Source organism: Triticum urartu, chromosome 7 (genome assembly GCF_003073215.2).
Source record: "Triticum urartu cultivar G1812 chromosome 7, Tu2.1, whole genome shotgun sequence".
In the NCBI taxonomy this organism is placed as follows: domain Eukaryota; kingdom Viridiplantae; phylum Streptophyta; class Magnoliopsida; order Poales; family Poaceae; genus Triticum; species Triticum urartu.
In genome coordinates, this window is record NC_053028.1 from 159,809,530 (window position 1) to 159,824,641 (window position 15,112).

At 46.1% G+C, this 15,112-nt stretch overlaps 1 protein-coding gene across 1 annotated transcript; it reads right to left on the reverse strand.

Annotated features, from left to right (window-relative positions):
* Window positions 1-12,465: 12,465 nt before the first annotated feature.
* LOC125518598 (citrate-binding protein-like) lies at window positions 12,466-13,263 on the reverse strand. Its single transcript, XM_048683424.1, has 2 exons — window positions 12,939-13,263; window positions 12,466-12,849 (listed from the first exon to the last, which is right to left on the reverse strand). Exons 1-2 carry the CDS (start codon window positions 13,227-13,229, stop codon window positions 12,466-12,468), a joined length of 675 nt encoding a protein of 224 aa, XP_048539381.1. The 5' UTR covers window positions 13,230-13,263.
* Window positions 13,264-15,112: the final 1,849 nt, after the last annotated feature.

Consider the following 15,112-nt stretch of genomic DNA (forward strand, 5'->3'; position numbering starts at 1 on the left):
TAGTACATTATGCTTACACTGCTATGCTATGCTCGTAGACGTGGTTTGGTTTTGAGAGAATTCATGGAAGTTGTGAGAGTTATTGCTAACTAAGGTTTAACTTAAGGTGGCTACTTTAATACACATCTGGGTGGATTGGTTGGGGCACCCTGGAGCACCCAGTGGTTTGCCCGGGCACCTGGAGAACCCAGTGCTTGCCCAAGGGGATCCCGGAGTACCCGTGTGATCACCCTATGGAATGCCACCCAGGCTCAAAGGGATCATAAGAGTATTCACGCTAGAAACTTCCGTGCGCAGCCACAAGCCATTATGGGCTCTGGCATAGTTGAGTAAGTTGTGGGAAACCTTCCCATGATGGGCTAGAGGATGTAGGGAATTGTAGGTGTACCGGCCTATCTATCGGTTAAGGGGACCTCTTCGGAAAGACTGTGTCTCAATCATCCGTTTCTCAAACATCATGTAGTGCAAGAAATACAACGGAGGAGATCGAGTCTTATGGGGAAAAGTGTGCAAACCTCTGCAGAGTGTACAAACTAATCATGATTAGCCGTGTCCCCGGTTATGGACAACTTGAGTATCTTGTACTTAAATTATTGATTTGGTCTCATCACTCTACTTAATTAATTTGATGGGTTGATGATTATTAATTTGAGATTGAGTTGGAGGAACCTTCTCAATGTTTTCAACAAACTTTGTAGTTAAATAAAATATATTCCTTTGTTGTAGGAAAAAAATTAGCTTTATGCAAAATTAAACTTTGAGACTCCACCAGCCAAATATGCATGTAGTGATAGCCATTATTCAGCATTCCTTTACAGTGTGAAATTGCCAGTACATTCAATGTACTGACCTACATGGCTGCAATGTCTCATGTTGCAGGATTCTTTCGACAAGTAAGTGATACGTTAGGATTACAATTTCCACACTCAACTTTGTCGTTGGTGTTGATGGGAATCCACAACCTTGTTGTTACTTCCGCTATATGGATTGAGGTAATAGTATTTACGTTACTTTATACATGTGATTTACCTCTGTTATAAATCCTTGAGTACTGTGTGTGTCAGCATACCGATCCAGGGATGACACTTAAGAACAGAGACTTGATCCATTCGGGTCGGGTCGCTACAAGATGGTATTAGAGCACATGTTGAATGTAGGATGTGACCCTAGAAACTGGCAAGCCCATAGGAATTTTTTTCTCTAAATCTTTATTTTCAAAAAGATCTTTTACTCTCATCTTTTCTAAGCTTTTCCAAGTATTCTTCCTCTCATCTCAAATTGTTAGACTATACTTTTCCCCCTTTTTGACCACACGAAGATTCGACTGATGAGACCACTCCAAGAAGTACAAGATATCGGACAACTAAGACCACTTCAGAATGAAGAGGATTTACCATGCATTATAACAATGGAAACTACAACGGATGAAGACTCCGAAGACAAGGAGAATTTGAAGGCTCTGAAGAATTTCCAGATTGGTATGACCTAGGAAGGCTACCCTTACGGAACTTATCATACTATTGAAGTTGTCAATACCCAAGATCAGGGTGTGTCGGAGAAAGACCAGAACATGGAGAGTTAAAAACTCGAAGTTTTTGTCAGGAAAACCCTAAGGCAGGAGATACCAACTATGGAATAATAGCTCATGGCAATGACAAGGGAAGAAACACAACTATCCATGATGTTATCGCCCGCTTATGCTATTGTCACCATGCTGAGTTGAGCTTGCATTTCTTCAGAAGGATTGGATGACAAAAGGGCTAATGGAGCACCTATCAGCAAAAGATGAAGTTTTATCCTTAGCCGGTGTATCATCAGGATCTGGAGTATTACATCAAGAAGTTTAGGGTGGACCTTTAAGAAGCCGTATTTGACAAGGAAGTATTCCGTGAAGAACTCAGGACCCAGAAGCTGAAAGTACCCAAGCTATAGGAGCAAAACCTCGAGATACCGGAGATTCAATATGAACTAAAGGGCAGTAGGACCGTGGTTCATACCAAGGATGTTGAAACCCAGAAGTTTGGAACGCAACTCCAGAAATATTAAAGGACGCCACGAGAGACTTCGCGTCAACAGAGATGATCTGGCCAAAGAACTTGAAGAGGACAAGCATGATCAAAAGTAGCCATCGCAAACATGAACAAGACTTGAAGAGTTTGGTGACTTTGAAGATTTTTTGACCTTTAGAAGACCAAACCCCTGTTATACACTTACGTTAGATGCGACGATTGTAAGTTGTCAATTGTTTGTTGTTTTTTCCGACAGCCACAAATAAAATCTGTCTTTTCAAAACTATTGTTTGTATTGTGTGTATCCCTCTCTATCTCTCTCTCATGCCAAAAACCCATGGACCCAATAGAGGATGAATGGAGATGAACTCACATTTCCGAGAACGATAAGTCAATTGGAGATGGACCTATGGATTTAGAACAGGGAAGATCACATGAAGAATAACCCTATAGCCAGAAAGGATAGGACCCAACATGCTCTTCAGTGCTTTGAAAGAGGTGCTGCTACTTGGTGGAGGATGTACCAAACCATCAATGGATGGCAAGGAGTAACCACTTGGGAAGAATTTAAGTTGACTCTGCTAAAGTCTCGTCTTGTGTCTTCCTTTAGCGGACGGAAGCGTCGCCACCGCGAGCGGCTCTGTCGTCGCTCTCTACTTCTAGGCAAGGGGGTCCCCATGCCCCCCTCCGCAGTAGGGGTGCTCCACCGTCTTGCGTTCCAGCTCCCGACGCCGCTGTGCGGCCTTCTTCCTCTTCTTCTTGTCTTGCTGCTGTTGGATCCACCATGGGGGAGGAGGACCCCAATCCCCCTCGCGCCCATGTTGCTCCATCTGAGCGCCTCGCGCCTCCCGAGCCACGCGCGCCTCCCTCTCCCCTCTGTCGGCGACACGACCACGCATCGCCCTCTTCGCCTTCTCACGCAGCTCCCTCTCCCTCTCGCGCTCCGCCTCTAGATCCCCCGCCTCCATCGGCCTCTTCTCCGCCCGCCGATCCCCCATCACCGCCGCTGTGTAGGATCTGAGAAGGGGGGAGATTGGAGGAGCTAGCTTGACGCGTTGAGCCAAGTGAGCCCAGCGCCGCACTTCTCGCTTTGCTGCGGGAAACCCTAACCAGGGTTCCCGACTGCCCTTCGTGACCCATATATAGCCAGGCGCAGGTCTGATGGGAGGGCTGAATGGGCCGGGCCTCGTGCCACCCTCGAAGGGCCAAGCCGCGTCACCCTCCAAAACCCCCACCGAAATGGGCGACCCCGCGCGACCTGGGTCCAAGGCCTCCAAAGTGGGCCCCGCCCCACACAGGCCCCGTCCGGCCCGTGGCCCAGAGCCAGGAACGCTAGGCCCCGGATCCAGACGCGCCCCTTCCCCGAGCCCCTCCGCCGCTGTCTCCTCCGTCGTCGCCGCCGCTCGATAAGGAGAGGATTGGGCCAAGCACGGCCACTCCTGGTCACCCTCCGCCACCGGCGACACCCCCGCGCCTGCAAGCAGACCGACCGTCTTGAACCGGATAGCACCAGCTGCCGCCACCACAGCATTCCCACTAGGCGGCGATGCTGGTCTCCACACCCGCACTGCCAACGCCCGATGGCCCCTACCCCCAGCGCAAACCTTCGACTCCGGCACGGTGCACCCGACCGCGTCGTCGCAGCAAAATCCACAAAGTCACCAACCGTTGGCCCCGCCGGCGTCGGCCTTCGGTCCTCCCCTTCCACCTCCTCCACTTCACTCTCCGCCTCCAACTCCGACCCCGCGAGCGCCCAAAAGCGGCTACCCCCGCGGCCACGGCACCTCGCCCACCGGCGCCGCCAGGGCAGGAGCGGGAGGGCCATGCCCCGGTGAGCTCCCGGCGCCCCGTCGAACAAGCAGCCAGCCGTCCGCCAGCGCCGAGCTCTCCGCCCCGAGCACGTCGCCCGCCTGTTCGCCCGACCCAGATGCCAACGAATCGCTCATTTCAAAAACCTCGTCTTAGTCAATGCTATATCCGCGGGATCTTACATGAAGATCATGTTGTAATACTTTGTAATAGGATAGGACTAGAGGTTTAAACTCCTGGAAACCTATTCTATCTCTTCTTTTGTTTCTTCCTCTTGTTACCGACCTTCTCTGTAACTCTCGATCAAACTCTTGATCGATCTACTTGTAATCCACGGCATCACTTGTATAAATAAAACTGCGGCCTGAGAAAAGGGTTCTACGCTTCCCAAGTTATTTTTGGTAATCAGAGCACCTTCTTCCCAGAGATCGAAAGAGGATCGCATCTAGTTCAACCCTATCGTAAACTTCTGAACCCCATCGACACTTTCACCATGACCTCCGCCTCCACCCAATCCAGCACCATGAGTACCCTCACCTACCGCTCGTCCTCCACCTCCACCTTCGCCCCTTCCTCCTCCAGCTCGTCCTATCCCATGTCCATCGGACCCCCAACCCAGGAGAAGCTCACGAGGCAGAACTACCTCATGTGGAAGGCTATTGTGCTTCCCAAATCAAGGGCGTGCAGATGGGCCACCACCTTGATCTGGAGAGCCAAGCGCCGCCGGAGGCACTCACCATCACTAATGATGGGAAAGAGGAGCAGATTGCGAACTATGCCCGTGTCCTCTGGTATGCACAACAGCAGCAAGTCCAAGGTTTTCTGATGGGTTCCTTGTCTCGCGGGATCCTTGCGCAGGTGGTCACCCTTCAGACGTCGACAGAGGTATGGGCAGCGATCCATGCCATGTTTGCTGCCCAAAATCAAGCTCAAGCCATAAACACAAGGATTGAGCTCACCAATTTGAAAAAAAGGAAACTTGACGATGTCAGAGTACCTCGCCAAGATCAAATCGCTGACAGATGAGATCGCGTGCACTGGAGTGGCAATGCAAAGCGAGGAAATTGTTTCACAGGTTCTGGCCGGCCTCGACCTCGACTACAACTCGGTCGTGTCGGCCCTTGCTACGCGGGTGGAGCATGTCACCGTCCAAGAGTTGTACACACAACTGTTAATTTTTGATGCGCGTCTCAATCTTCTTCACGGAACCAACATACAGCAGTCTTCTGCCAACGCCGCCTTGCGAGGTCGCGGGTCTGCTCGTGGGCGCGGCCGCGGGAACAACAGCGACGGGTGTGGCCGTGGCAATGGCCAAGGGGTGCGTCCAAACGGAGGCGGCTACAACATCACTTCTTCCTCCTCTCGTTCTGGAGGGGGTGGCTATAGCAACAACCACGTCCCCTCTGGATCCTCCTCTCAAGGACGTGTTCGATGTCAACTCTGCAAAAAGGCAGGCCATGAGGTCATGGATTGTTGGCACCGTTATGATGAGGACTATGTTCCCGATGCTCGTCTTGTTGTAGCTACGATTCGGGAGCAAGGAGGAGACGGTACCATCTGGTACGCTGACTCAGGTGCCACTGATCACGTCACCAACGAACTTGAAAAACTTTCCATGAGGGAGAATTACTACGGCAATGATCAGATTCACACTTCAAGCGGTGGAGGTATGGATATTAGTCATATTGGTCAAGCATCTATTAGTTCCCCTAATCTTAAACGTGATCTCGTTCTAAAGGATGTTATTCATGTTCCACAAGCCGACAAAGAACCTTGCATCTATGTCTCGTTTAACTGCTGATAATAATGTCTTCTTTGAAACTCATCCCACGTATTTTTTCATAAAGGATCGGGCAACGAGGGAGCATTGGAGGCTTATACCCGATCACATCCGGAGCATTTAGTCGAAAGCGTCGTCATCAAGTTTACTCTGTTGTCAAGCCCTCCTTGGCGAGATGGCATCAAAGATTAGGACATCCTTCTTCGGTCATAGTTAAGCAAGTTATAAATAAAGACAATCTTCCATTGTCATCTAGTTCAAACATTGAGTCTGTGTGTGATGCTTGTCAATGTGCAAAGAGTCACCAACTCCCTTATCCTAAGTCAAATAGTGTGTCTGATGCTCCGTTGGAACTTATTTTTTGTGTTGTATGGGGTCATGCAAGAGATTCTTTTGGTAGGAAAAAATATTATGTCAGTTTTATTGATGACTTTAGCAAGTTCACTTGGATATATTTGCTTAAGTTTAAATCAGAAGTTCTTTCTATCTTCCAAGAATTCCAAAAATTCGGTGAACGTCAATTTGACAGAAAAATTCTTGCAGTCTAGAGTGACTGGGGAGGGGAGTATGAGAAACTCAACTCTTTCTTTCACAATATTGGTATTGCTCATCATGTCTCTTGTCCTCATGCCCACCAACAGAATGGTTCCGCTGAGTGTAAACATGGCCATATTGTTGAAGTAGGCCTATCTCTTCTAGCTCATGCATCAATGCCTCTAAAATATTGGGATGAAGCCTTTATTGCTGCAACTTATCTTATCAATCATCTCCCTACCAAAGTTATTGGCAATATTAGTCCCTCGGAAAAATTGTTTCATCATAAACCTGATTACAATTCCCTAAGAATCTTTGGTTGTGCTTGTTACCCCAATCTTCGTCCATATAATTGTCATAAGCTCGAGTTTCGTTCCACTCAATGTGTTTTTCTTGGCTATAGTAATCTTCATAAGGGGTACAAGTGCCTTGAGATTTCTACTGGTCGCATATATATTTCTCGAGATGTTGTTTTTGATGAAACAGTATTCCCTTTTGCGAAACTTCATCCAAATGCCAGAGCTTTACTTCGTGCAGAAATTGCACTTCTTCCTGATTATATCCCTAGTTCAGATCACGGGGGCGAGTTAAATAGTGCTGATCATTTGACTAGTTCCAAAGAAAATTTTAATTTTGATGATAAGTGTGCAGTTTCTAGACATCATTTTATGCAAGGGAATACAGACAAAACCTGTGCGGGATCCCAGGCTGATCCGAGCGACAACTTCGGCGTTGGATCCGATGGAGTTTTCGCTGTGGCAGATGAGGAAATCGCGCGATCCGAGGCGGATCCCAGCGCGCTGCATGCACCAGGCGTAGCGGTGGCCGACAGCCCCAGCCGTACGGGGCCCGCTAGCCCAATCAGCGTGAGCCCGCGCCAATCATCGGGCGCTCCAACCGCGCGAGATGGGCTAGCAGCCAACCGAGCTATGAGTGTGGGGCCTGACGCAGGTGTCACATCGCCCACGGGGCGTTCTCTCGATGGACCAACGGGTTCGAGGCAGATCTCAGGTGCATCGGATCAGGAGCCGGCTGATGTGCGAGATACGGCAGGATCTTTTGTGGCCACAGATTTTGCTGCGGAACCAGTTACATCAGGATCTTCTGCGCCTACAACTACACGGGTTTGTGAACCAGTTCCTGCGCAAGAACTTACACGTCGCCATACTCGATCCAAATCTGGTATTCTGAAGGCAAAGGAGTATACAGATGGCACTATAAGGTATGATAAAATTAAACGTGCTTTTCTGACTAGTATGGGAGAACCAACACATTTGCATGATGCTCTTGCTAGTAAAGATTGGAAAGAAGCTATGGATAATGAATACGGGGCACTCATAAAAAATAACACATGGCATTTAGTACCACCGGAAAAAGGAAGAAATGTCATAGATTGCAAATGGGCGTATAAGATTAAAAGAAAGTCTGGTGGAAGTATAGACAGATACAAAGCCAGATTAGTTGCAAAAGGTTTTAAACAAAGGTTTGGTATTGATTATGAAGATACCTTCAGTCCGCTTGTTAAGGCAGCTACTATTCGACTTGCACTGTCTATTATTTTTTCCAGAGGGTGGAGCCTAAGGAAGCTAGATGTTCAGAACATGTTTCTTCATGGTGTTCTGGAAGAAGAGGTTTTTATGCCGCAACCACCAGGTTATGAGAATATTAGCACACCTCATTATATTTGCAAGTTAGACAAAGCTTTATATGGTCTAAAACAGGCCCCAAGAGCCTGGTACTCAAGGTTGAGCACTCAGTTACAACAACTTGGGTTTACACCATCAAAAGCGGATACCTCATTATTTCTCTACAACAAGGGCAATGTCACTATATTTGTTCTTGTATATGTTGATGATATAATTGTTGCTAGTTCAAGTCCAAATGCTACCACTTGTTTGCTTAAGGATTTAAAGATGGAGTTTGCTCTTAAGGATTTGGGTGATCTACATTACTTTCTTGGTATAGAAGTTAAACAGGTGAAAGATGGTATACTTCTGTCACAGGAAAAATATGTCAATGTCATTCTCAAGAAGTTAGATTGGAAAATTGCAAGCCTGTAAGTACACCTATTTCAAATTCAGAAGAACTCACCATTGATAGTGGAGAGGCTCTTGGACCTGAGGATGCAACGAACTATAGAAGTGTTGTAGGTGCATTGCAATATTTAACTCTTACACGCCCTGACATCTCTTATTCAGTGAATAACGTATGCCAGTATTTACATGCACCCACTACTGTTCATTGGACTGCAGTTAAAAGGATTGTGAGGTATCTCAGATTTTCAGGAGAACTTGGTCTAAGAATTGTCAAGTCTCCCTCTATGCTTGTGTCTGCCTACTCTGATGCAGATTAGGCAGGGTGTGCTGATGATAGAAGGTCCACAGGTGGATTTGCTGTGTTCCTGGGAACAAATCTTATATCATGGAGTGTAAGAAAATAGGCTTCAGTCTCAAGGTCTAGCACTGAGGCTGAGTATAAAGCTCTAGCAAACGCTACAGCCGAAGTGATGTGGATACAAACATTTCTTTATGAACTTGGAGTTAAAACTCCGCGAGCTGCTAGATTATGGTGTGATAATCTTGGTGCAACCTATCTTTCAACTAATCCTGTTTTTTATGCACGCACAAAGCATATCGAAGTTGATTTCCATTTTGTCAGAGAAAGAGTAACACGTAAGTTACTTGACATAAAGTTTATTCCTACTGGTAGTCAATTGGCTGATGGCTTCACAAAACCACTTAATGTGAGAAGGCTCGAGGAGTTCAAGCACAATCTCAACCTTGGTGTTCCTTAGGTTCAGATTGAGGGGGAGTGTTGAAATACTTTGTAATAGGATAGGACTAGAGGTTTAAACTCCTGAAAACCTATTCTATCTCTTCTTCTGTTTCTTCCTCTCGTTACCGACCTTCTCTGTAACTCTCGATCAAACTCTTGATCGATCTACTTGTAAGCCATAGCATCACTTGTCTAAATAAAACCACGGCCCGAGAAAAGGGTTCTATGCTTCCCAAGTTATTTTACAGATCCATGCAAAATTCTCTTTTTAGTTTTTTTTTCTTACATGTTATGTCTCTTGACTTAGCCTTGGTTAAGGCTTAGTCGATTAAGACCTAACCACACCCAGAACCGCTCATATGCAAAACAGGCAGTCATAGCTACTCAACAAAGCGAGTGAAGTAGCGGCGAAACCCCCTCCCGCCGCGCCTTGTTGTGTTGTGTGTGTTCTTTCTTTGATGTTTGGCTTGTTGTGATGTGCCCACAGCTGAACTTGGGTTGCGTGTCGGACTTGGGTGCGGTGGCTTTGTGTGCGTGTTTTGTGTGTTGTTGGAACCTTGTTACTTGTGTTTGATGGTTGCTTTATTTATAAAGCGGGACGGAAGCCTTTTTCGGTAAAACCCCCTCCCGCTGGCAAACCCCTTAAATTTTCAGCTTCCCGTCGGCACTTGAGCATCATGAGCGGTTGCACAAATCATCATGTTCACAACAGTGGATCTAAGCAGCTCTGCTCCTCTTTTCAGAGTATCAACATTCTTAGCCTTCTAAATCCCTTCCCAAGACAACAAAGAAGAGCAAGAATCGAATACGATCTCAAAAGGAGTTCTTAGGATATTTCCTTCAAATTAAGTTTGCTCTGTTATGAAAATTTCAAATGCATAAAATAATTGAGCAAGACCAACAGTACACAAACATTCACAATTAGGTACGAAACAGTAGCACCGAGAGGCATTGCCAAATATTATCTGGACATTGATCAGTGCAAGCACACACCCAACAGTACGCCAAGAAATATGACATAATCGTTACTTACCGTTTCGCACCAAGCAGATTTTTTTTGAGAATTATTTTCGCACCAAGCAGATGTGATTGTAGACATAGATCTTCGATCTGATGGGCTTGAACCATCGCTATTCACGATCTGATTTTTTTATCAGGCTTTATGTATTAACTATTGGAAAGCGTCGAGGTATTTGTGAAAATAGATATAAAGGCCAATTGCATGTTTGCCCTTAACTAAGTCCCACTAATAACATTTGTCCCTAATTTTCGATCAAGCTCACTTTTGCCCCTCTTCAGTTAAGTGTCTCTACGAAAATACCCTTTCACGTCGTTTCCTTCCAGTTAAAGGGCTTTGATCATTTTATTTTGTCTAAAATGCCACTGGGCAGTGGCGACTGGCATTTAGGTAAAAATCAAAGAAAAACTAGGTGATCCTCTCTCTTACAGGTGGGAACCATTCATAAACAAAGCAAAGTGAAAGAACTCTCTCCCAACTCTCTTACAAATGGGATCCATATGCGAAAAAGAAAACAAAAAATATTCTTGGGTGAGTTAGGGGTGATGGGTGCCCAAGTGTGGTGGAGCGCAGATAGCTACCGAGCAATGGGTAGACCGGTCACATGGCCTGGTGGTCGCAGCCACATGCACGGAGCTTGTGGCAGCGCGCAGGATCGAGATGAGAGTCTCCGGGGCGGTCGAAACTAGCGGCGGCGGCTGCTAGAGTAAGCCGACAAGGCACGGTTGCTCGGGGACGCGCACCTTCATTAGTGTATTTTAGCACTCATTCTATCCTTGTTTAAATCGAATCATCCCAAGTTTTCTGAATAATCACTTCGATTTGATTACTAATGACTAATAAAAATGAAAGATGGCAAATCCCTTTGTTTATTTGTTCCTTGCATGAATGAGCCATTTTAGGAGAAAAAACAAGTCATCTAGAGAAAATACGGAGCTAGGCGATCAAGACCAAACAATTGGAGGTGCGCGGCAGCCTCCGAAAAAGAATACAACACCTGTTACTAGCGCTTGCGCTCCTACCGCATGACACAGGGTCCCTGATCTCAGCAGCATCCAACTTCGTAAAGGCTCTGAGGCCTAATTTCCCATCGCACCTTTACAGAAACCCTATTCTGCACTCAACATTCACAAGAGACGGAGTTTCGGAAGTTTGATGTCCCACTCGCACTGCTCGCCAAGAAGCGGGATGTTAATGACTTAGGCGACCCAAAGCTCTTGAACCAAAGGGTGGTCTCATGTGTTCCAAGTTTTTCTATGGGCAGAGGGTAAGAGGGGCGACCCCCTGTAAACATAAGCCAAAACTTGTATACTAGAGTAAGGAACTGAAATGTCGGTACAAATTTATTTCCCACTAATGTATCAATTTTTCGACTTTTGCCACGCATGGCAAAAAAACATCATGCACATGAGACATAAGACTTTTCTTGGCTTGACTACGAAAAAATGAAAAATAAAGCGCACGTAAGACCGACAACAGAGGAGGAGCATATGTGTATGTGTCCTCTTCTCATGCTCTTAGTGTTGTGTCAAAGACCTAACCTTATATGTTGGTCTAACTCACCCATCACTATTGGCATTGGACTAAGCTTCCACACCTCCTATCATGCATGAATGTGCCAAATGGGCCTCTTCGTATTTATCCTTGGAATTACTAAGAAAATAAATGGGTTTTCCCCATTGATTTCAACCATTTGTATGGGATTTGTCTTTCCATAGGGTACCCACATGTGAGTAGGGATCACATGAACACGATTTACCTAGGTTAAAATGCATGGACCCAGCGAATTGGGACGCAACTCTACGACAATGGTAGACGAACTAGGTAAGATGCACTAGATAGTCACGGGTTTAATTGTCCAAGTTGTGGTATGTCTATCAGTTGGCCCTCGGGTGGGGCCTTGGTCTACTTTATACAAACGGGTATGGCGAAAGCCTCCTCATCTCGGAGTAGGACTCAAGGCCATGCACGAGCAGGATTCCCGAGTAAAATGGGTGGTACCCATGGCCACTTTGCTAAGTAACCCACGTGGCGTCTAGCTTAGGAAGCCTGAAGGTATGCCAAAATCAGGCTAGCGCGTCTGTGTGGGCCCCATGGCCTGCGCACCCCTAGGCACATATGAATGTATATAGCATATATAGTACATTAGTACGATGGTACGACTAAACATTGTCACGTGATGCTTCTTACCACTACTATCATGAGGTGGTTGTCTATAAACAAGTATAGTTTGAAAGAAACATTCGGCACTAGAGAACAAATCTAGTGTGTTTTCATTGAAACAGGTCAATCCAACCTAGCTTGTTTTCATTGAAACTATGGTTCAACTTGTTATTGGAACAGTTCCTCAAAAAAAGAAAATTGTTATTGGAACAAGAGACTGTACATTAGAAAGAACATTGCGGGCATACATATAGAAAATAAATCCTCATATATATATATATATAAACATCATATGTAATAAATACTGTACTGTTAAACTTACAAATAAACAATACAAACATAATAACTCCAACATACATATAAATACGCAAAAAATTCTATTGCTTCTTGAAGATCCTGACGTCCTTCCAGCGAGACTCCATGCAGCTGGAGTCGTGGTTCTGCGCGTACACACCGAACTTGAAGTAGTGAGAGTCGCCCCCGCGGCCGTGGACATGCAGCTTCTGCTCGCCGTCGATGTACACGGTGAGCGTTGACACCTCGACGTCGTGGACCACGTTCAGCCGGAACCATCTGTCATAGATGGCGTCCTCCACCAGCTGCCGGTCGTAGTACCGCAGCGCACCATCGTAGACGTGCAGCATGAGCGTGGTGGCCGTCTCGCCGGCGCCGAAGACTTGCATGATAGACACCCCCGTTGTGCCGGAGGGGACGTACCCGTACCCCTCGAACTGCCAGACGCCGGAGGTGTAGTCGTACCCCTGCAAGCAGAAGAAGATCATTAAGATCACTAGACCTTAATTACACCCAAACGAAGTACAACTAATGATGTGGTAGCTAGTTAACTTACTGCCATCCTGATCTCAGTTCTTGGGCTGGTATGGCTCTGCTGGGCATGAGGCTTGTCGGAGGCGAGCACCCAGAGCTTCCGCACGGTGCCATCGAAGCTGTAGCGTGCGCCGCTCGCCTCGTCGTAGGGGCGCTGCAGCACAAAGTTGCTGTCGTCGAGCCTCACCGACGTGAATCCATAGGTCGGGTCGGCGGCTTTCGGTGCCCGTGCGCCCCTGGCCGCAGCGCATGACCACGACGCGAAGAAGACAAGCAGAAAGACACTAATCCAAGAGAGAGCGCGAGGAGCCATTGATACTACTTTATACTAAGTGTGTGGCTTCTGATTTTATTTGAGTTGTACTCTCTCTCGATGCACAGACTTGGGCGGATGAGATGGTGGGTGTAATCAAGTTCGCTGTGGTTTATATAGGCTCTGGCGATTTATCACCATATACCTTCAAAATTGTAGAATTGACAGCTTAATTAAATAGTTATCTTGATTTTACACGCAGAGGATACTTCGGATACATGCAGCTTCACTTGTTCAACGTGATTAGCATAATATATTCCTTTTTACTAGTGCATACGAGGTGACATTGGCTGACTAGGTATGGTGAACAGGCGGCAATTAACATTGACGGCACGCTGTTATTTTCGTGTTACCGATTGGTAATTCAAACGGAGAAAGCGATTGATTGACCCCCTACGCGGTGATAAATATACTGCGTGACCTGGACGACGGCAATGAGCTAAAAAAATGGAAATTGTTTCTCTGTTCAAGTGAGCATATACTAGAATTTTTATTCTTAGCACGTATTTCTTACTGTTTTTTCTTACCACAATACAGACGCAGACGTTTATACACTCATCCTTATTAACGTACACATGTACATCTTACCCCTATGAGCACCTCCGAGAGACTGAGCCGACGCATCTTCTTTAGATTAACGAAGTCATCACAGACACCTCGTAGATAACGAGAATGTCTCCTTCCACTACACGCACATCGTCGAAAGAACTTAAATAAATTCAAAAAAATGCGAGCAACGGGGTTAAGTTTAGGATTTGAAGTATGATGGGCTGGGAATACTACTATCCTCATAACCGTCCAACCATATGTTGGTTTGCTATTTGTAACTGACTTGCATACACATACACATCTAATAGTATCATGAGGGCAAATTTATCGGTGCCCACACATACACATCTAATCTATCTATCTATCTATCTATCTATCTATACCTATACTAATTCTAGACTTCCAAGAAATTCCCTTACGGGTGGAAATCTGTTTCTTCATCAATAATCTCGAGCACGCCCCGCCTCTTCCTGGTACGTTCGTGCAATCTAGGGTTTCCAGTTCCTCGCCCTCTGGACTCCCCGCTGAGCCACGCTCGCTGTCTCTCATCCGTTTTCCTCGCCATATGGCTGGTACGGTGGTTTCATCATCTCGGTTTTTAAGCATAAATTTCTCTGATTCTATTCGGTACTCATGTCCTCCGAGTTTCTGACCGCAGGCAGAGAAACAAAGGATCTCGTGCCAACAATTAAATCTTCGCCGATTTTAACCAAGGATTCTATGCCAGCCATTAAATCTTGGCCGATTTTATCCGCATCATGTCCACCATGGATGAAGCAGTTAAGGCCTTAGGGGGGATAGCTGTGGTGCGCCCATAGTCACCAACGCACCTCTGACCAGTCAATCTTACCTCAGGTTCGTTTAATATTATTTCTTAATACCACGTGTTTCCTTTGGGTAGTACATACTTAGGTTCATGAGGTGGAAGAACATATGCGTACAATCAATTGAGTTCATATCTTGGATGGTTAGATTCATGACATGTGCTTAGCTAGGTTGATCATCTTTCAACTGCTGGTTGATCATTGCTAAGCGGCTGCTCACGGTCGGATGCCTTCTCGGTCTCAGATGATGTCTTGCCTTTAATCGTTCCTTCCAATAAGTCAGATAGATCCATCCAGCAAGCCGCCTTATCAGTACCATGGCCGATGCCTATGCAGTGGGATAATGTGTCACACTCCAGCCTATTAGTTCAGTTACATTACTTTAGTTAAAGTAAGACTTCAGTAATAATGTATGCAACAAATCATGTGTAGTGTAATTGGTTTTAATTTTTTTCCCAGTCCTATCAACACATATGTACATACCAACAGTTCCACAGGACAATCATGTTG

Coding starts and splice junctions, on each gene's coding strand:
- LOC125518598 (XM_048683424.1), bottom strand. CDS start 13,229: ATGGCTCCTCGCGCTCTCTCTTGGATTAGTGTCTTTCTGCTTGTCTTC. Junction 12,850..12,938: donor GAACTGAGATCAGGATGGCA/GTAAGTTAACTA, acceptor TTCTGCTTGCAG/GGGTACGACTACACCTCCGG.